The 21,996-nt window shown below is 61.1% G+C and overlaps 1 protein-coding gene across 1 annotated transcript; it reads left to right on the top strand.

Moving 5' to 3' along the window:
- The first annotated feature begins 1,035 nt into the window (after positions 1 to 1,035).
- Positions 1,036 to 21,519, top strand: LOXL3 (lysyl oxidase like 3). The gene is made up of 14 exons (XM_048509839.1): positions 1,036 to 1,327; positions 3,226 to 3,553; positions 3,876 to 4,039; positions 10,371 to 10,582; positions 15,064 to 15,280; positions 15,366 to 15,546; positions 15,986 to 16,140; positions 18,581 to 18,736; positions 18,961 to 19,120; positions 19,389 to 19,632; positions 19,771 to 19,886; positions 20,126 to 20,262; positions 20,784 to 20,895; positions 21,063 to 21,519. The coding sequence occupies exons 2-14, from the start codon at positions 3,238 to 3,240 to the stop codon at positions 21,134 to 21,136; spliced, it is 2,244 nt and encodes a 747-aa protein (XP_048365796.1). The 5' UTR covers positions 1,036 to 1,327; positions 3,226 to 3,237; the 3' UTR covers positions 21,137 to 21,519.
- The last annotated feature ends 477 nt before the right edge of the window (positions 21,520 to 21,996 follow it).

Genomic DNA, 21,996 nt, shown 5'->3' with positions numbered 1-21,996 from the left:
GTAGCTGCCCTCAGAGGCGGGCACTCCTGGGGGGGGGGGGGGGAGTGTGGCGGGGTCCATCTTGTTCTCCAGACTAGGAGAAGGCCGAGGGGGGGGGGACGGCCGGTGCGCCCCGTCGTGGGAAGAGAGCCGGCCGGGCCGCCGCGGGAAAGGCTCCAGGCCCCTTCGGCCGCCGGACCTCTCCGCCAAACCCCAGGCCCGGCCCTGGCAGGCAGACGAGACGAGACGAGACGAGCCACCCTGTGGTCGGGGGCGTGGGGCCAAGACGCCCGTCCAGCCAGCGAGATGCCGGGAGTCGCTGCCGCCGGGCACCAGCCTGCCTGCACCCCCACCCCACCCAAGATGCCCTTTGTTGGCGCAGGTTGCAGTCCGCCAGGGCACCCGTGCCAGCCTGCCGTGTTCCGAGGAGGCCCCCGGCTCCGCTTCCGTCACCGCGCCCAGCGGCCACCTGCCTGGTCCCTGCCCAGGCCACGAAGATCGCCCCCCCCCCACAATAAACTACTTGGGCGGTCCCAGGGGAGGGGGGGACACTGGATGGCGACCTGAGAACGGGGTGGGTCGGAAAGCGCCCGGCCATTCTGAGGGAGTCGCGGCGGGGGGGGGGGGGCAAAGCGAGGTGTCCCATGCCCTTTGTTGGCGCAAGTTGCAGTCCGCCAGGGCACCCGTGCTGTGCCAACCCAACAAAGGGGAGCTCAAGCATTAGAACATGGACCGGGACAGAATAAGAACATAAGAACTAGCCTGCTGGGTCAGACCAGAGTCCATCTAGTCCAGCACTCTGCTACTCGCAGTGGCCCACCAGGTGCCTTTGGGAGCTCACGTGCAGGAGGTGAAAGCAATGGCCTTCTGCTGTGGCTGTTGCTCCCGATCACCTGGTCTGTTAATCGGCTGCTCTGCCGCGGGACGGGGCGGGGGCCGGGCAAGATCCGACTCAAGGTCTGCCTGCCCCCCCACCCCCCGCGGCCCTTTGCCGCTCCGAAAAGTGGGGCAGCAGGACGGGGGGCGGCGCCGGGGTCTTGACTCCCCCGCTGCGCCCGCGCCCCTGCGACCGGCGGGTCAAGCCTGATGTGGGCAAGTCCCGCGGCCAGCCACGGTGGGCGGGCGACCCCGGGGACCAGGAGCGCAGGGCTGTCCGTGCCAGCAGGGGAGGCATCCAGGGCCGCCCCCCACCCGCGGGCTCAAGCCACGGACGTGGAGGGGGGGCCGAGGCGCGGCCCCCGAGCCCCCCGCGCCTGCCTGGGCGGGCCGACCTGGAGGCGGGCGGAGGAGGGGGCGGGGGCGGCCGTTCCGTTAGTCGGCGCAGACGGGGCGAGGGAGCGCAGGAGAGGTCAGTGGCCCGGGCCGCGGGGGAGGGGGCTGTGGAGCAGCTGAGCCGCTGGCGTGCCACGCTCCCGGGGCGGGGGGGGGAGACGTCGGGGAGGAGGGGGCGGGCGGCGGCGGCGGCTTGGCCTGGGCAGTGGGCCGGGCTGCAGCCAAGCGGAGCGGAGCGGCGGTGCCTGCGGGGAGGGGGCGCCGCCAGACGCCGGCCTTTCCCAGGCCGCCTGGCGCGCCTCCCCGCCTTCCACGTCCCCAGCTGGCGGCGGCGGCGGCGGCGGCGGCGGCAGGGTCTGGCTCGGCCACTAGGCACCCCCGTCCGCGCCCCGGAGCCGCCCCAGTGGCGTCAGCAGCAGCACTGGCGGGCCCCGAAGCTGTGGCTGAGCTGACGGTCCCGAGGCCTTCGGGCGGAGAAGGCCGCCCTCCCTCCCTCCCTCCCTCACCCCCAAGCGGCGGCGATGCTCACGCAGCCCGCCCTGCCGCCGGGGAAGAGCCCCGCGACGGAACCCGGCACGGAACAGGCCGCCCAGCGGACCGGCCCCGGCCCCGAGCAAGCCGCGGGTGGCTTCGGCCCCGCGGTGACTGCTGGCGGATTGGGAGCCCCTGGAGGCGCCGGCAAGAAGGTCCCCAAACGGCCCGGGATCCCCGCGGGCGGGCAGCCACCCAGCTCAGGCTGGAGATCAGCTGGGATTGCCCTGGAACCCCCCCCCCCACCCCACCCCCCAGCGTCTTCCAACCCGCAGCAGCAGCAGCAGCTGCCCACCAGTCCAGAAACACAGAGCCAGCCAGCGGGCCTAATGGTTAGAGTGTGAGGCTAGGATCTGGGAGACCCTGGTTCGATCCTTGCTCTGCCACAAAGCTTCAGGGGTGATCCATCCCTCAGCCTCGCCTACTTCACAGGGTGGTTGTGAAGATAAAATGCATGCTGGGGCAATGAGTGCTGCTTGGAGTTCCAGTCCTGCCCAGTGGGTTGAGGCCTAGTAGTGTGGAATAAGGCCTCCCCCCACCCCGCGGTTTGCTTAAGGCTGGCAGGCAGCTCCTCCCAGCAAACTCTCTGGCTTCTGCTCCTGGAAACACCAGTGAGGGGGGGGGGGATGTTGCTGGGCCTGCAGTTTGAGAGCTTCTCTGCCTGACCTCACCCAGAGGAGGAGGAGTTTGGATTTATACCCCCCCCCCCTTTCTCTCCTGTAACTTAAAGGGGCTTACAACAGTGGTGGGATTCAAATAATTTACCAAATGGTTGTCTACAAGCGCCATTTTAACAACCAGTTCTGCTGAACTGGTGCAAACCTGCTGAATTCCACCACTGGCTTACAATCTCCTTTCCCTCCACACCCTCCCCCCCCCACACACACACACACACAGCAAACACCTTGTGAGGTGGGTGGGGCTGAGAGCGCTCCAAAGAGTTGTGACTAGCCCAAGGTCACCCAGCTGGCATGTGTGTTGGAGTGCACACGCTAATCTGGTTCCCCAGATAAGCCTCCACAGCTCAATGGCAGAGCAGGGAAGCAAGCCCGGTTCTCCAGATCAGAGTGCACCACAGTGGGTTCAGCCACCATTCAGTGTAGCTGCAGTGCCTGTGGCAACAGCCCCCTCCCCCCCGCCAGCAGTGTTTCTTGGGTCAATGAGACCAGGGGCCACTGAGCCAGCCTGGAGACCCTGGCCCAGCCCCCCTGCAGACTCCCACCAGGCGTTTCCCTGCAGGTGCTGCTGCTCAGTGCCTGGATGCAGAGGGCCTCTTGTGTCGGCAGGCCTGTCGCTGGCCAGTGCCTTTCCCCATCAGATCTCCCGTGCTGGGGGTGGGAGCGCCTCCTTGGTGCTGGCTGCTGGGGAAGGCGGCCCCAGGAGGAGCCCATGCTGGACACGGGGCCTCTGGAAGCTCCTGACGGCCCCTCCTTCTCCACCCAGGTCCAGGCCGCCATGGCCACGGGTGTTGCTCGGGGGCGGCAGGAGCTGTTTGGTCTCTTGTGTGGCGTCTGGCTGTGGGTGAGCGCAGCCGAGCCGAGCCCCACGGCACCCACAGGGCAAAACCGGGAGGGAACCCCCCTGCAGTTCCGGCTGGCGGGCTATCCCCGCAAGCACAACGAGGGGCGCGTTGAGGTCTTCTACAACCAAGAGTGGGGCACCATCTGCGACGACGACTTCACGCTGGCCAACGCCCATGTCCTCTGCCGCCACCTGGGCTTTGTTGCTGCCACTGGTTGGACCCACAGTGCGAAATACGGCAAAGGCACAGGTGAGTTCAGCTGCAGAAGGTCTGGCGGGGGCTAGGTGGACCGAGGGTGGAAACAGCCGTCCATCCCATCCCCCCGCCACTCTGCAAAGCACCCCATGGGTCAGACTCGGGACCTGCAGGACAGAAGCCACGGGTCACGTGAGGTACAAACAAAGGTGCCTTCACGCATGTGCAGAGTGCCTTCCCTTGATCCCCAAGAGACCACCTCAGTGACCAGTCTTTCGGGCAGGGTCAGGCACCCAGCCACCTCCGGCCAGAGGTCCCCCCTCGGGCTTGCGTGGCCTCCTCTTCTCATTTCTCCGGCTTGGCTGGGACCCTGCAGGGCGCATCTGGCTGGACAACCTGAACTGTGGGGGCAGCGAGAAGAGCGTGGTGGACTGCCGCTCGCGGGGCTGGGGCAACAGCGACTGCTCTCACGAGGAAGATGCCGGCGTCATCTGCAAAGACGAGCGCATTGCTGGCTTCGTGGACTCCAACGTGATCGAGGTGGGTCTCCTCAGGAAAGTGGACCGGCCGCGGCCAGAACTGGGAGGTGAGGGAGGGGAGGGAGGTGGCCGGCTGGCCCCTCCAGCATGCGAGCAGCAGCCTCTGGGCCTCCTCATCAGAAAGAGACGGGCTGGGGAACCATCCTGTTGGGAAACGGGGGCTCTGGACGCTCCTGACGGCCCCTCCTTCTCCACCCAGGTCCAGGCCGCCATGGCCACGGGTGTTGCTCGAGGGTGGGTTGGGAAACGGGGGCTCTGGAAGCTCCCTACAAGGGCCAGGGCTTTTATGGCTCTGGCCCCTACCTGGTGGAACAGGCTTCCAGGTGAGATCAGGGCCCTGCGGGACTTACAAAGATCGGGGGAGGGGAGCTCAAGGCTTGAGGTCTTCCAAGTGTGCATCTCCGTGTAAGGGGAGAAGGAAGGGGGCATGTTGAGAGCAGCCCATTCACACGGCTGCCAAGAGTGCTGCCTCTCGGGACATCTGAATGGGCCGATCATAAATATTATCACACAGTAACCTCCTGTGAGAGCCCCGGAACTATCTGCTCATCTCTTTGAATCTCTGGCCTTCCTCCCCTTCCAGCAGGCACTGCGGCTGCCTCTGTTGATCTGTGGCAGGAGGTGCCCTTTCCACATCCATGCCTCCTTTTCCCCCTCGTGTGGAAATTTAGGCTTGAAAGACACATGGTGTAATTCATGCAAAACCAGAGCACCACACTGGCTTACACTGAAATAAATGTTTAGTGTTTACTTATTAAATAGAACGTATACTCTGCCTTTCTGCCCTCATAAGGCCTATCAAGGTGGTTAACAAATGGAAACATACATAATAAAATTACATTTTAAAAGCATTCTAACTATTTGAGTCAATAAATAGTCAAAGGCCCCAAGGCGCTCCGGCTGGCCTCTACAAGGGCCAGGGCTTTTACGGCTCTGGCCCCTACCTGGTGGAACAGGCTTCCAGGTGAGGTCAGGGCCCTGCGGGACTTACAAAGTTTCCACAGGGCCCTGTAAAACGGACCTGTTCCGCCAGGCGTTTGGCCAGCCGGGATGATGTCAACTCCGCCATAAGAACAGCTGGCCTCCCGTGGGTACATAAAGGGGGAAGGAGGGGTTGTTTAGTATTTTATAGTATAGTCCAGTCATCTGTAGTTAGTATTTTATATATTATTTTATTGTAAATTATGTATTTGATGTTTTAAATTGTTTTAGTGTTGATGGACACCGCCCTGAGCCTTTGGGGAGGGCGGTATTTAAATATAAATAAATAAATAAATAAATAAAATTCAGAGATACAAATACATTAAAAAGTAAAAAGAACAGTGGGCAGGAAGGAGAGATCATTGAGGGAACACCACACACAACAGGAAGATGTGAACGCACTGGCAGAAGGCGGCCGCAGAAAGGGGCAGCCCAATCTTCCTCTGGACAGAACTCCAGAGCTTTGGCGCCATGACCGAAAAGGCCCCCTTCTCCCGGATTGCCACTGACCTCGGGGGTGGGGGTGGGGGTGGGGTGGAGGCACCCGGAGCAGGAGTCCTCACGTCTCCAGAAGGGGCCCCTTCAAGGCTTCAGTTTTATCCTGCTAGACAATCCAACAGGGCAGTCCCTTCACAACCAGCTGGGGAAGTCTGGGCCGAAGAGGAAAAGGCCTTTTGCAACCAAGACGCTTCCAGCCTGGCAGATCCTGCTGAGCAACTGCGTGGGGGGGGGGGGGGTGCTGGTGCTGCACTCCAGCCCCCCAGCGTCTGTGCTGTTTGAACAGAGTCCTGTGGAGGTGTGTGAAGGGGGCTCTTGTTTTAAGTCTTGCACAACCCACCAGTAGTCCATCCAGCTGGCCAGACAGATGTCTGCCTGTCCCCCGCCCCCAAGGCTGGACTGGGCGTGTGTGGTGTGCTTTTCTCTACTCTTTTCTGCTTCCACCCCTCGGCACTCCTTGCTCTCTAGGCCAAGTCTGATCTTTTAGAAGAGGCGTCTCTTGCAAGCGTCCGAGGCTCTGGTGACATCCTCTGGGGTGGGGGAGGGGAGTCATCCTTCTCTTTACTGAGCAGGACTTTACAAAGTGCAGGCAGACATCCCAAATAAGTCCCAGCCCCCCCCCCTCCCTCCCTCTTTGAAATCTCTCCTGATCTTTCCTCCGAGGTTTCCACCTGGAATATCTGATTGGCATCTCAGGGAAGTTCGTTTTTAGAGGAAAATGTCAGCCTTATGTTCCTCTACATGTCTTCTATCATAAGCATGTGGCTACTATCTGGATCAGTGATTGGTTCTTAACTAAGTATGATACAATCAAAACCGGTGCAGATGAGACACATCTGACCCGTCCTTGTCTTTTCTTAACCAAGGTAAGGCCAAACTTAAACCTTTAACTGAAATCTCCATTTAAAGATAATTCATCTGCCAAACATTACAGTTACTGTAAGCAACCAGACTTCCCTGACAGCTGACGAGTGCAGGAACTCACACTTCAGCGCGCATTGTTAGCAAGAAAGGTGGTGAAGTAATCAGACACTGCTACACTCCCTTCCATTTTCTCCTCACAATAACCCTGTGAGGTAGGTTAGGCTGAGAGATTATGAGTGGCCCAATGGCCGCTGGCCAGCTTCAGTGGCACAGTAGGGGTTCAAACCTGCGTCTCCCACATCCAGGTTTGACAGTCTGGCTACTACACCACACTGACTTGTAATCGTTACTCTCAGAAGTGTGTGTGTGTGTGGGGGGGGGGGAATGGTGCCTGGAGACAGCCCCTTTGTTCGGGGGCATGGTGGTGAGCCCTGCCCCTGCCAGCCTGCACAGAGGCAGGGGGAAGGGCCACCCACAGACAAGCCCACCCCCGGCCTCCATGCAGGCTGGCAGGGCCTGGGGAGGGCCAAAACCGGCCTGCACGGAGCCCGGGGGCAGGGCTCAGTGGCAGCTCCTGAGCTGGCCTGCAGGGAGTCAGGCAGCGGGGCTCAGTGGCGTGTGGCTGGGGCACACGCCTTTTGGTTATGGGGGGGCGACCGGCGACCGGTTCCCCCCCATGTGACCAAAAGCGTGCACCCAGAGACATGGGTGACCCTACAGGCCGTGCGCCTCTGATTACTCTCATATAGCGTGAGTCACAGGTGAGAGAAAAAGACGCGGCAAAGCAGTGGTCTTGGATCGTTTTCCTCATGTGGAGGGGGCGGGGTTTGACCCAGGGGGATTTTTACCTGTTGGCCAGCCCTGTTGCCCTTTGTTTTCTCCACGGCAGAACTCAACCACAGCATGGTTTTTCTTGGGGGACCAACTCCTTGTGGCTCCAACTCTTGGACTCTTCATTTAAATGTCACCTTTACTATCTGCCTGCAGGGGTTTGTGAATTGTGAGCGGTCACCAGAGGGAGTGTTACCTTTTTTGTGGCATTGTTTGTGATCTGTCACATGTGCTGTTTTTAGTATTATTAGTATTAGACCTGTATTCTCCTGGAAAACAAACGTAGTCTGGAACAGGGACTCTCGCTGGGGACGTTTCCTGTTAAACCTGCAGAAGCTTTTTCAGACATTCCCACCTCTTTAATTGCTCTCACAATAACCCCAAGTTACAAGTCAAAAGATTGAAAGTTAAAAATGTCACTGTTTTTTTTAAATTAAAAAATTAATCTTTATTTGAAAGTAACAAAGTTTTAAAATGCGGAGTCAAATGATAATAATATTAAAAAACGTAGCAATTCTTAATAGAGAAAAAATAAAAAGGAAAAAATAAAAAGGAAAGAGAGAATAAAAGACAGTAGGAATAAAAGTTATAATAGAAAAGTTTTCAGTGGAAAAAAAACCTCCTCCAAAATTCTTTGTTACATAAAACTTCCAGCTGTGCTATGAAAAATGGTCTAATTTTGGAACATATCTTTTATACTAGTTCACCTTTAAGGTACATTAAATCTTTATCTAAATTAACTGAACAATTACATCGTACAAGATAATATAAAGAAAGAAAAGATTTATATGCATCACCACAAGCTTGACTGAAGCCTGGCTATTGGGCCCCCACAGCATCCCTCCCGCCTCCTCCTCCTCCTCCTCCTCCTCCTCCTCCTCCTGCTGGCAGCGTTTGCTGCTTTCTAGCAAGCGGAGCCTCTTCTGCCGGCTGTTCTTGGCCTGAAGGCTGAATCAGAAGGGTCCTTTTCCCGTTCCGCCTTGCTAGTCTCGGAGGGACATGCCGGCTGCAGATTGGGCAGTTTCTTTGCCTTGAAGTCCTCCTGCTTCCCACCCCCCATCCCTGGGGATTTCTCCCCCCCCCCTCCTTTTTTCCATGACCACTTTTGTTTTGCTCTTTGCTCTGAGTTTGGTTTGCCCATCTGCTTTTTTGAGAACTGCAGGAGGTTTGGCAGGCTGCTCCTTCTCTGCCCTGTCGTTCATGCATGCTTAACCTGTTTGTGGGTCTTCCTGTACAGATCCTTTTGCAGCCCCCCCCCCCCCCGCATCCCAAGGTTGCTCCGTAGAGGCCAGCCACCTGCCTCAAAACCCCCAAGAGAGGCTCCCATAAGTTAGCTGTGACTGACAGAACTTTCTGCTATCAGGACAATGGCCCCGAACAGCTTCCCGGGTCTCTGGGACTCTTCCTCAGTCTGGGTGTGACAAATTTAAAGGGAAAAAAGGGTGAGGCAGGGAGGGAGGGAAAGGGAGGGCTCAGAGTTTTCACTTCAGGTAAGGAAGTGAATCTCTCTGCTGGCGCCTCTGGGGTCCTCAAGTCCAACCCTCTGCATGAGGGGGGAGTTTATAGCGACCAGCCCCATCCCACTGCCCCAGCGGCCCCTGCTCCAAGCCCAGCTCCTCAGGCACTTACTCCCCCGGCCCCCGAGCAAGGTTGTGATTTAGGTTACGTGACTGCCTGGCCAAGAGCCACTCCAGTGGGTGGGAGGGCTGCGGAGGGTGTGGGAGGAGGAGTGGGGTTGCCAACTCAGGTTGGGGGAATTCCAGGAGGGTTTGGAGTGTCACCTGGGGAGGCAAAGGAGCTCAGGGGCGATGGGACACTGAGCGCTGTCGTCTGGAGGTCACTTACAGTCCTGGGGACTGGTCAGCCCCAACACCACTGCAGTCTTCCAGCCGACGCTGCTCGTGGTCCAGGTGGGTCCTGTTGCCCCCAAGGTCAGGAGTGGGACCAACCGTGGGCCCCCAGGCTGCCACCAGCTGTTTTTCTGTACTTCATAGAGAGGTTGTGGGCAATTTTAAAAGAAAAATGTATTTACATCCTTTGAGGTTGGGCTTTTTCACCGAGGCAAAATGTGGGTAATGCAGCTGAATCAGGATGGGCCGTCAGACATACCCAGTAATGTTGCAGCAGGATTTAGAAAGCAGAAATCTGGGACCAACCAATACAGAACTGCAGTATTAACTCGGCACCTACCTCAAGGTCAGGTTGTCTGCAGCAAGTGGTATGAACAGAGTTGCCAACCTCCAGGTTGCGACTGGCGAAAACAGCCCCATTGGCAGGTGGACTCTAAGGCATTATGCCTCACAGAAGGCCCTTCTTCCCCCAGCTCACCCTTTTGGGTCTCGCCCCCAAAATCCCCAGGTATTTTCCAACCCAGATCTGGTAACCCTAACTATGCACTACTCCGCCCCAGAGTCCCTGTCCTCTTGCCAAGCGTCTTTCTGTGCCCTCTAAGCTTTGCAAAAAGTCCTCCTGGGCCGTTCAGGGGTGTGCGGGCGTCATGCAGGTAATGTGTGGACGTCCTTCCACTGGATTGCCTTTGCCAGTTGAAGCCGTTTCTTCCACCTTGGGGGTATCCATGGGAGTGGCCGGTGCCAGGCAGGTGCGGGGCCTTCCAAGTGGGGCCTTCCTCTGCCTCTCAATCTATCTTGGGCTTCTGCCACAGCCCCCTCCCAGTTTCCCACTTGAAGCCATGGAAACCCTGTGTGTGTGTGTGTGAGGTGGGGGGGGTTCCCCTCCCAGCCTTGTGTGGGGCTGCAGCCCGGCAAAGCAGAGTTGGGCTTGTTCAGGAGTAGCAAGACTTCCTCCCGCTTGGCCTGGGCCCACGGCAGGGACAGCCCAAAGTTGTCTGCTCCAACCAATGTGTTGAGTCGAGGGGAGATGGGGAGGGGGGGCTGCAGGAGGCCTATGCAACGAGAGCCAAGGCTGGTGGGGGTCTGGTTGCCAACACTCCTGGGATTTGGGGATGGGGCGTGGGGGGAACGGGGGCCTCAGTGGGGCTCTGTGCCACAGAGCCCTGCCCTCTCCATTTTCTCCGGGGAATCTAACCTGTGTTTGGAGACTAGGAGCTATCATTCCGGGGATCCTCCCCAGGTGCCAGCTGGGTTGGCATCCCTGGCTGAGGCAGGCGTGGACGGGGCTGACCCTTTCCCCTCCCCCAGACAGAGCAGAGCCAGGTGGAGGAGCTGCGGCTGCGCCCAGTCGTGTCCCATGCAAAGCGGCCGCTGCCAGTGACGGAGGGCATCGTGGAAGTCCGCTACAAGAACAGCTGGGCCCAAATTTGTGACGAGAACTGGAGCAGCCAGAACAGCCGGGTCGTGTGTGGCCTGCTGGGCTTCCCTGCTGAGAAAAAGGTTAACCGGAATTTTTACAGGTGAGTCAGGCCCTCACGGAAGACCCCTGGTCTGGGGCGGGGGGGGCGGGGCGGGGGGGGGGGCGGGCCCAGCATCCTGATGAGGCTGACGTGGCCACGCTGTCCCCAGAGTGAGCTCAGCTCTGTGCGAGTGGCCCTCCCCCTCGGTCTCATCTTCACAACAACTCAGCGAGGTAGGCACAGAGAGGGAGGACGTGCCTGCTCCATGGCCACCGAGGCTTCACGGCCAAGCAGGGGGGAGACCTGGCCCCCAGGGCATAGGGGAAGAAAGGGCCCGGGAGAGGAGGTGGCCCAGCTGGAACTGCAGCCCCAGGCCGGGTGAGGAGGCCCCGGGCCCTCTCTGCCTGAAACAGCCCTCTTGGGGGAGGCTCAAGTATCCTGGGCGGGGTGGGGGGGCTACAGAGGAGCTTTTGCCACGTAGAGAATAGCAGCAGCCCACACCCATTGCGTGCTGGAAAGACAGCCTGACTAACTAGCGGGGGGGGGGGGGGGGGCTCAGCCTGTCTTGATTTGAAGCAGCCCCTCTCCAGCCTCTGTGTGCCGAGGGCTCAGCTCCGAGCAAACTACGCCCGACACGCAGGACACGGGGGGGCGGGGGGGATTGCAGGCAGCAGGAGGAACACTGTTTTCAATTGGGCCCCACACCATTTGAAAGCCCCCCCCCCCAACTCTAGTGGCCGGCTCAGGGTCAAGAGCCTGGAAGTGGCGTTCTGTGGAAGGAAGGGGGCTCGCGTGGGGCATCGCAGGGAGAGCCGGTCTGTGGACTCCCACTGTGAGACTCTTGGGATCCCAACTGAGGGCCCAGCTGCCGCCTCCCCCTTAAGAAGCTCCTGCTGACTTTTCCAGGCGGTTCAAGCGAGCAGCCAAGGCGACGAAGGGCAGGAGGAAGGCAGGCCTGGGCAGGAGGAGGTAACAGGGCCAGGCGGGCCCTGCAGTGTTGGGCTGCCAGTGCCCCCTGGTAACGCCAGACCCCCCTGAGGCTTCTCTGTGGGATGGGCCCAAGCTGCCCAGCGGGCAGAACCATCCGGGCTGGATCGAGTGGCTTGAAATCCAGCCAAGAACACAGGATGAACTTCCGCCCCAAGCCCCCCGCCCTGCATGCTGGGCCTCCTTCGGGGGGGCAGGCCGGCCGGCCGGCCGCCCAGCTGCTCCCCTTTGGCTTGGGAGGAGTGAGGTTCATCCGGGAAGCCCAGGGCGCCGCTGACCTGCTTGGGATCGGGGCTGCCGCTTCCTCTCTGCCTCTCGGGCCGCCTGCAAAGCTGGGGTGGGGGCTGCGGGTGGCCTTTCTGCTGCTGGCAACCTCTCTGTGCCACCCAGCCCTGTGGCAGGCCTGTTTCGGCCCAGGAGGGGCCAGGGCCCGCGGTCTTTTGGGGAGGGGGAGGGTCTGTTTTGAGGGGCTTTCTATTCCCCACCTGTGGCTGTGTCTAATTGCCAGCTGTGCAAAGGAATCGCTGGTGTGGGGCAGGATTAATCCAATGCTTCTCTCCATAACAGTAGGCTTATCATATGTACCGGTTTGACTGGGACAGTTCTGGGGCGAGGGGGGGGGGGGGGCAAAGCTGCTGGCTGTCATGGCGTCTGGTCCAGTTAATAATCTGTCCTGGGCCATCAAGTCCAACCCCCTGGAATGCAGGAACACATAATTACAGAACTCCTGACAAATGACCATCCAGCCTCTGTTTAAAAACCTCCAGACTCCACCACACTCCAGGGTAGCGCATTCCACTGTCTAACAGCCCTGACGGTCACAAAGTTCTTCCTGATGTTTAGGTGGAATCTCTTTTCCTGCACCTGGAATCCATCGCTCATTGTCCTAGTCTCTGGAGCAGCAGAAAACAAGCTTGCTCCCTCACCAACATCCCTTCAAATATTTAAACATAGCGATCATGTCCCACCCACCCCCCTTAACCTTCTCTTCTCCAGACTAAACATCCCCAGCTCCCTAAGCCTCTCTTCATAATCTATGGATTCCAGACCTTTGATCAATGACCCGTTCCAGCATGTCAATATCCTTCTTGAATTGTGGTGCCCAGAACTGGGCACAGAATTCCAGGTGTTCCTCCCTCGCCCCGCCCCCAGCCTCCATTTGGCCCAGGAGCTTCCAGCAGCCCATCTCTGCTCATTCTCTGGCCAACAAGGTTTCCCCTCTCTGCTGGCACCTCCCTCTCTTGGAGAGTCATAGGTAATAGTCTTGTTTAACCCTCCCAGGAGGGGCGAATCTGCCAGCAGCCGGCTAGCTGTCCCCGTGTGTTCTTATGAGATGATGGCCGGCTGGCCTGCCTCCGTGGCAGCCGAGGGCCCAGCAGTGAGCAGGCCAGCCTGTCCTGTGTGGAGAGGCAAGTGGCAGGCCGGCCACGCAGTGCTGAGGAGGAAGAGGGCAGGCCATTCAGAAACAGGACGGAAGAGGAGCCCCGCCGCCGCTGGTAGCATCCTCGGCAGGAGGCCACGTGTAGGGTCAGGGGAGGCTGAACTTTGCCGGCCAGCTGGTTCCTTTCACCCCAGTTGGGGACCAGATCTGGCCAGCTGCCAGAGGGTGTGAATGGGGAGGAACAAGCAAGGAATGGAGGGGCAGGCAGTGGGGTGGGTCAGCAGGTGAGTGCGAGAACCCGACAGACATGAATGGGAGTCTGGAAAGAGCTTCCAGACAAAGGCGACACTGTGCAGGGGCCTCTCCCGGGCCGTTGGGAGGGGGGATGACTCACCCTCCGGCACTGCGTGCTGACTGGCTGTGGAGACGGCCGAGAGGGACAGCTTAGTGCCAGGGACCACCTCAGCCTCAGTGGGCGACCTCCCTCCGGCCAGGAGGCTGCCAGAGGCCTGCAGCCAGACCTCAGTGGCTTTTCCGCCAACCCTTTTCCTTCTAGGCACACACCGTGATGTCTCAGGTGTGACATGTTCTTAACATCCCAAACGGTGAGAGGGATTTTCTAGACCTGATGAAGTCACAGGCCAAGTGGGGTTAAGACAGGCACAAGGGAGTCCTCCGTGCTACATGGACTGCCACGTCAGATGTGGCCACAGCCGCTGGCTTTCCATTCCCGGGAGGTGGACAGAAGGCAGCTGTTGGAGCAGAGGCACAGTTGGAGGCAGGGGAGACCCCGCAGTTCGCTTCATTCCCCGCTTTTCTCCCAGCCCCTGCTGCACTCAAGGCAACCCACAAAGTTTTATACAAAAGTTACAGTTGGTACTAAAAATGACAACTTTGGCGCTAGGAGGGGTTTGAACGGCTCCTGTCCCCTCTGGGCGGCTGCACTGGATGGTGGCCCATGAACTACTTCTCGTGCCACGTGGGACATCTCAGCAGTGATGAGGTGCAGCAGCCCCACGTAAACACATCTGTGTGCTCATCTGGACTGCAAAAAACAGGCAGTTTGAGGCTCGGATACTTCATGGACTGGAGCCCTCATGAGAGCCAAAATGCTCGTGACCGAGGCCGTGGGGCTCTCGGTGGGCTTTAAAGTTGTTGTGAGTCTGATTAGGTGTGCAGCATGGTGCCCCCTCCCCCGAGCCTTTGCAGGTGTACAAACAGCACCTGCTTGCGCAGTGGCACTTTTTGGGGGGGGGGGGGGAGGTCCTTCAGCTAAGGAATCGGGCAAGGGCTGAGGGCCAGATCTTCTGTCCTGAGCGGTATGCTTGGAGAAACCAAGAGGGAAACTGCTCGGAGTGCAAAATGAATTCCCACGACTAAGTGTGGAAAAATGCTCTGGGCGGGGGCAGCGCGAGGGGCCTGGGAGTGCCAGGGGGGCGGGGCAGGGAGGCAGGTGCCTGGGCTGAGGCCGCCTCCGTGCCCTCCTTGGCACCTGGTGAGGGGAGTCTCTGGCTGGCCAGTGTTAGACACAGCAGGCTGGGGGCAAAAGGCACGGGTCTCATCCAGCCAGGGGGCTTGCGTCGAGCGGGCAGAGCTGGGCCAGCAAAGGGGTTTGGGGAGATGCTTGCAGATGGGGGAGGGGAGGGGCCCTTGGGGGGCTCCTTCACTGTTCGCTTCTGTTTTCCAGGCCAGCCCCCAGGGCTCAGCCCCGGCATAGGCGCAGGGAAGGCTTTAGAGGTGTCAAGAGGTAACGTGAGCCCCGCTGCCCCCTGGGAGGTGTGCAGCCAGGAGGGCCCTCAGGCCGCTCTGCAGAGGAGCCGCTCGAGGACAGCTGGAGGCTGTTCAGCAGAGGAGCAGCTGAAGCCCCGCCCCCCGCCCTTGCTAGGCCTCCAGAGTTCCCAGCTCCCGCGTGGTGGTGTGGGGCCTGGTGGATCTGCACCTGAGCTGAGGGGGTGGCCCCAGGACCTTCCTGGCCCTGTTAGGGCTCTGGTGCGGTGCTGTTTCCTGGGCTGAGAGGTGCCTGCTGAGCCTCCCCGTCCCTGGGTCGTCTCCATTCCTCAAGTGAGCGTCTCTTGGGGCACGGGGGTCCGAATGCCAGGCCTCAGTGCAAAGGAGAGTTCCCCGGCCAGCTCCGCTTCCCTCCCCGCCTCCTGACCGGCCCTTTTCCTTGCAGGCTGTATGCGCAGCGACACCCGCTGAACTACCGGCTGCACTCCGTGTCCTGCCTGGGGAACGAGGCCCACCTCTCCCTGTGCTCCTCCCAGTTCTACAGGGGCAACGCCACTGGCGCCTGCAAGGGCGGGATGCCCGTGGTGGTGGGCTGTGTGCTGGGGCCCCTCTTTGCCACAGGCAATGCCCAGAAGAGGCAGCGGCAGCAGCGGCAGGGGCAGGTGAGCCCACCCCGGTCTTAGGTGAGGGCGGGGGGGGGGGCAGCCTCTGTCCCCAGGGCCCTGAACTTCCCGGTCTTGCCCGCAGAAGCGCATCCGACTGAAGGGCGGGGCCAGGCCTGGCGAAGGGCGGGTGGAGGTGCTCAAGAACAACGAATGGGGCACCGTCTGCGATGACCGCTGGAACCTGATGTCAGCCAGCGTCGCTTGCCGGGAGCTGGGCTTTGGCAGCGCCAAGGAGGCCCTGACGGGGGCACGCATGGGCCAAGGTGAGTCTGGCTGGCACGCGCCACTCTGAGCCACAAGGCTGGGGGTGGGAGCTTAACCCCCCACCCCCCTCCCCACACCAAGTTTTTCCCTGTTCTGAAGAGTCGTCCTGGCTTTCCTGCGAATGAGCCCCGGCCCTGGCCTGCCGGCTCCAACCCACCGGTTATAAGACACGGTGACTGCCTGGGGCTGGGTGGCTCAGTAGTAGAGCGTCTTCTTGGCCCCCATACAGTTAAATCCCCGGCATTGCTGATGGAAAGGGTCAGGTTGGAGGAGGTCGTGAAGGACCCCTGCTCCCCGAGACCCTGCCCTTGGGGGAGGGAGGGAGGCCCGGCTGGGTGCACAGCCGCCTTGTAAGTGACCCGGCCTGCCAGCTGCCCTGATGGAGTTGGAAGTGGTGGGCTTCTTGGGAGCCTCTCCTCTTTCCTCTCTCCCCGGCAGGGATGGGCCCCGTCCACATGAACGAGGTGCAGTGTGCCGGCTCTGAGAAGTCGCTGTGGAGCTGCCCACACAAGAACATCACCCAGGAGGACTGCAAGCACTCGGAGGACGCCGGTGTCCGCTGCAACATCCCCTACATGGGCTACGAGACCACGGTTAGCTGGGCCACGCACAACCCTGGGCAGGGGCCCCGCCTCTTCCTGCCCCCCTGGAGGAAGGGCCCCCACTCGCCTGCAGCCTGCTGAGCTGGGGGCTGGTCTCCCCTGCCCAGCTGGGCCCAGGACCCGGGCAGTCCTCCTCTTGGAGTGGCTCCAGCAAGGTGCGGATGGAGGCAGCCCCCAGCCCCAAAGTAGCTCCACCTCGGCTGCTGCTGCTGCCCCCCCCTTCCCCAAGAGGGAGGATTGCCAAGTCTAGGTTGGGAGATACCGGGAGAGTTTGGGGTGGAGCCTGAGGAGGGGGTGGGGGGCTTCAGTGGGGGGGGGGGGAACGCCCGAGAGTTTGCTGTCCAAAGCTGCCATTTTCTCCAGGGAAACGGATCTCTGGCATTTCCAGATCTGCAGCCCCCCACCCCCACCCCCTGCCAAGAGGTCGCCCTCCTCATGTGAAGTGGGGAATCTGGGGGGCCGTTCAAGGGCGGGGGGCACAGGAGAAGAGGTGCTGCTGCTTTGGGGTGTCGGGTGGAGCCCTGTTTCTACTCCTCCTCCAACCAGGGATGAAAACCCCGGGGCAGGCTGGGGGGAGCCGTGGAGGGCCAGGCCCTGGCTGGGGTCAAGCGGGCGTTTGCCTGCAGAAGAAGAAATTGGCTTTGTGGAGGGTGTGTGTGGGGGGGGGACTGGGCCCACGTGCCCCCCAGAACCAGTCCTTCAAAGTGCGCGTCTCTCACCCTGGCCCCCCAAAACCTTTGTGTCTGGCCCTCAGGAGGAACTGGAGTTTGGACCCACGGTTGTGGTTTCCCTGCCCTGCCCAGGCTGTGCTGTGAGGAGGAGGAGGGTTTGACACAGGGGTCGGGGTGGGGGGGGTGAGGTCCCTGCTCCAGGCCCCCACCCCACCCCACCCCGGGGGCCACAGGAACTTTTCCAGGTTCTTTAATCAGCAACTGGATACTGTTACAATATCACAATATCAACATCTCTGCAACACCAGTTGTCGTCGTTTTTAAAAAAAGCCACTCTACCTATAAATGGGAAGGCACAAAATCTCTGCCACAGAAGGGCCCAGAGAGGGCTGGGAATCGGAGAACCTCCTTTGCAGGGCATTATGAGACGGCCGACTGACCCACGCTGTGGGCAGCAGATGCTGCCGGAGGGATGGGAGGGGGAGGGAGAAATGGCTGCTGCGCGGATAGTTGGGCTGGCATCTGGAGGAACCACACGGGGCCTGCCGGGAGCCTCCTGGCTCGAGTCTGGTGTCTGCACCGCCAGTGGGGACACCAGGAGAGTCTGGTCCAGTGGTGCGCCAGGCCCTGTTGGGCTCCGGACCATGCTGCATGTGTGCGGGGGAGGGGGCCAGGCTTTTCCCCAGGCCGTTTTCTCAGACCACAGTGGCCGAGGGAGGGGGCAGTTGGTTCAACTGGTGCCAAATGTAACCTGAAGTTTGGCCTCAGGGTCAAGCACGGCTGCCCACCCACGCACCCCGGGCCAAGGGTGTTTGCCAGCCCCTGTTGGCACAAGCAAGTGGGCATGGAAGAGGGGAACAGAGGGCCGCAGATGGGGTTTCATCAGCCCTGCTTGAGTCACTGCCGGGGGCACCTGTGCTGCAGTTGAAGGTCCAGACCCACTCCCCCACCGTGCAGTAGCCTGTCCTGCTTGCCTGCCTGCGCCCCCCCCCCCCAGTTCTTCCTGCCCTTGTGTGACCAGCTGTCAGAGGAAGGGGGAAATGCCTGGAACACCAACCCTTGTGGGTCCAGCTCTGCCCCCTGTGTAGTTCCTAGGCTGCCTCCAAGTGGGGCACACACTGGGCAAAAACCTTGGGCCTCTGTTGAGGGAGGAGTTTGGGGGGTGGGCTTGCTTAGACCAGACAGGCCAAGAAGACAGCGGATTGGAAAGCCTCAGGCTGGGTGTGAGGGGAGAGGAGCTCCCCGGGGAAATGTGTGCGCACGCAGGGGGGGGGGTGTTGTTTGAGGGGCCCAGTGGCAGAGGGGGCTTCCCCAGTAGGAGCTGCTGGCTCCCCAGAGACCCTGATCCCCCCCCCTCTGCCACTCCCTTTCTCCACAGATCCGCCTCAGCATGGGCCGCAACCGCTTTGAGGGGCGGGTTGAGGTGGCCCGGGGGGCTGGGAGCTTAACGAGGTCTCACCCAGCCCGGTGGGAGCTTGGATCTGGTGGCGCAGAGGCTGGGGAGACCCCTGGAGAGCCACGGTGGCGTGCGATCGCCAGCTGGAGCACTGGGGCTTACGCCAGCAGCGGCTTACTAGAGAGCAAGTGGAGGTACCCGATGCCTGCCTGCACTCGCGTGGCTCCCGAGCGGGCTTCCGGGCTAAGCTCTTGGCTGCTGGGCTGCCCTCTGCGCTGCGCTGCCTGCATCCCTCTGCCTCTGTGGGGACCCGGGCGGGGCAGGGGGGGCACGCAGGCTCATTCCCTGCAGGGCTTCTCCACAGATCCGGATGGTCGGTGGCCGCACGGTGTTTGAGGGTCGCCTGGAGGTGAAACACGCTGGTAGGTGGGGCACGGTTTGCAGCTCGGGCTGGAGCACCACAGAAGCCATGGTGGCATGTCGGCAGCTCGGCCTTGGCTATGCCATGCATGCTGTGACGGTAGGTGGAGGGCCAGCGTGTGCGGTCTGTAGCCAGCAGGACGCATGGAAGGGGCAGGGGGAGGGCTTGGGAGGGGAGCGGTGCCAGCAACTTGCAACAGGAAATGCATGTTTGCATGCTGATGCCGAACACTGCTCACGACATGTCGGGGGAGAGGGAGAAATGGGGTGGGGGGAGGCGTGGGTCACTCCCCTGACCGGGCTGTGGTGTGCTGTCTTTCCAAGGAGACCTGGTACTGGGATGCCAGCAACGTGACAGAGATGGTGCTGAGCGGTGTGAAGTGTGCGGGCCACGAGATGACGTTGAGCCACTGCCAGCGCCACGACACCCTCACCTGCCGCAAGACGGGCCCCCGCTTTGCTGCTGGGGTCATCTGCTCTGAGAGTGAGCTTTGTGGTTGGGGGGTCGGACGCTGGGCCTCCCCAGGGCGGGCTGCAGGCCGGTTGGAGGCATTCTGGGCTCCCGTCCCATCTCTGCTCTGGCCTTTGGGATCCATGAGGGCAGAAGCCGGCTGAGGCTGACTTTTGGGTGTCCTCCTGCCAGCCAGCCAGCCAGGCCTTTGCCCCCCCCTTTTGCCTTTCCTGCAGAGGCACCTCTGCAGAGCGCCCTTTTGGCCTCCTGCAGCAATCCCTGCTCCATTGCCTCCCTGCAGCTGCCTCCGACTTGCTGCTCCATGCTCCGTTGGTGCAAGAGACGGCATACATTGAGGATCGCCCTCTACACATGCTCTACTGTGCTGCAGAGGAGAACTGCCTGTCAAGCAGTGCCCGCAAAGCCAACTGGCCCTACGGGCACCGGCGCCTCCTGCGTTTCTCTTCCCAGATTCACAACAATGGCCGGGCAGACTTCCGTCCCAAGGCAGGGCGCCACTCTTGGGTGTGGCACGAGTGCCACGGGTAAGGAGTGCTACGAGGAGGGTGGCAGTGGTGCCCTGGACACGCCGGAGACTGAGCAGAGCTCAGCTGAACTAGTGACCACAAGGAGGATGGGAGGGCCTTCCCCACTCTGATCCTGGACTCCCCTCCCCGCCCCAGGCACTACCACAGCATGGACATCTTTACCCACTATGACCTCCTCACGCCCAACGGCACCAAGGTGGCCGAGGGACACAAGGCCAGCTTCTGCCTGGAAGACACGGAGTGCCAGGAAGGTGGGTGAGGGAGGGCTGGCTGGCTGGGCAGGGTGGCCAGGGAGGGGCTGCATTGGGAGAGCCCCCTGGGCCCTTTCAGACCAGGTGTGGAAAGAAGCCTGCCCTAAAGAGCTCCCTCCTTGCCACAGCTGTGAAGCCGCTTGCCTGGGCCCCACGTGGTCATGACTGGAGAAAGCGGAAAGCCAGAGGCAAAACCTGATGCCCGTTTCTCCCCCACCCCTGGTCCTTTCCTCTGACAGATGTGGGCAAGCGGTACGAGTGTGCCAATTTTGGGGAGCAGGGCATCACCGTGGGCTGCTGGGACCTCTACCGGCACGACATTGACTGCCAGTGGATCGACATCACAGACGTCCGGCCCGGGAATTACATTCTGCAGGTCAGCCACTGCAGAGTCAAGCGGGACCCCTGGAGCCCCGTGAGCCGGAAGGCGGGCGGCAGGAGGGGGCTCCTTCTCCACCCCCAGCAGGATCAGCGGGGGGGGGGGGGTGCACGGAGTTTCCCCACCAGCCGCTTGGGCTTTGCCATTCAGAGGGGGGGGGGTCAGTCTGGAGAAACGGCCTGGGGTGCTCAGGCTGCCTTGAGAGCAGAGGTGCCCCTGGCCCAACAGCCTGTTTTTCCCACAGCCCCAAAGGCGCCCTCCTCCCTGGGGCTGATCTCCTTTGACCCCCAGACCACCTTTCACTGGGGAAGCAGAGGAGTGGGGGGGGCCCTCCAGCAGTCCCTTGCCTTCTCTGGCTCAGCATCTGGAAGGGGGTGGTTTCACTCAGACTGCTGCCTGGCTGTGGGGTGGAGGGAAGGCTTCTGCAGGTCAGGCAGGGGTTCTGAGCCCAGCCATGGGCAGCAGGTGTGGGGGGGGGGCCTTGGGGGTCCCTCTGAGCGCTGGCTGATGTTCCCCAGGTGGTGATCAACCCCCAGAACGAGGTGGCAGAGAGCGACTTCACCAACAACGCCATGAAGTGCAGCTGCAAGTACGACGGCCACCGCATCTGGGTGCACAGCTGCCACATCGGTAGGGCCCAGCTGCTAGGCGGCCTCCCGGCCCAAGGGAGAGGGTTGGGGGCACAGAAGAGACACTGGGGCCTCGGGGGGGGGGGGGACCAGGCTAGAGCCCCAGGTGGGAGAAGGGGAGCCGTTGGGGCTAAGAGTGGCTGACCCTCTCCTGTGGTCCCCCTGCAGGTGATGCACTCAGCGAGGAGGCCAGCAGGCGCTTGGAACAGTATCCCGGACAGCTGAACAACCAAGTTGTGTAGGCCGCAGCAACCAGGCCACCGCCTGCTCCTGGGCCGCAGACAGCCTGCTCATGCTCCAGCCGCGTCAGGCAGGGCTGGAGTGGCACATTGGCCCAGCCACCTGCCCTCTCCTGAACCCACCAGCCAGCAGCTGATCCAGCGTGGCCCTGGAGGAGCATGGGGCCAAGCAGGCTGGCACGAGACTGCAGGATGACCCAGGTCTGGACCACACACACCCACCCACACACACACCTGCCAATGGGTGAGGCTGGGCCTGGGCAGCAAGGGGAGGCCGTCAGGGGAGGGGGCTCCCCTCCCAGGCACCGCCGTCCACTGGGCCTTTCCTTCAAACAATGCTTGTCAGGGCTGTTTTCTATATAAAGTGTTAAATTTTTTTGCCCCAACCTGTCTCCTGCTTAGTTATATTTTTTTTTGGAGGGGGGGGGGGTCCCTCAAACCCAGAAAGGCCTTGCCAGGCAGGGGAGGGCACAGGGTGCTCCCCAGCCTTCAGCAAGCCAGCAAGGAGGGCAGGCTGGGCAGAGCCCCTTGCCCCACAACTCCACCCCTCTGTGGCCCCAGCAACTGGAGCCAGGAGAAAGAGCTCTGGAGCACAGCGGTGGGTGGGGAGGTGGCAGCCTGGGCCCCCTGGCCCCTCTCCGCTGCAACCGCTTTGTGTTCCTGGGAATGTTTTCTTTCTAGGCTGCGTTGAGCAGAGAAGCAGATTCCTCTGCAGAAGGTGAAACGAGGCCTGGCCGCTCAGAGGGGTCAATGGAGATGCCCAGTGGAGACGACGGGGCCTTCTCTGGCTTGCTCTGAACTTTAACCCAACCCTCGGCCCCTCCTCCCCTCCGGCAGCACAAAGAGCAGCAGGCACTGAGCAG

Source organism: Sphaerodactylus townsendi, linkage group LG10 (assembly GCF_021028975.2).
Source record: "Sphaerodactylus townsendi isolate TG3544 linkage group LG10, MPM_Stown_v2.3, whole genome shotgun sequence".
Taxonomy (NCBI): domain Eukaryota; kingdom Metazoa; phylum Chordata; class Lepidosauria; order Squamata; family Sphaerodactylidae; genus Sphaerodactylus; species Sphaerodactylus townsendi.
This window is presented reverse-complemented; position numbering and strand designations above follow the sequence as displayed.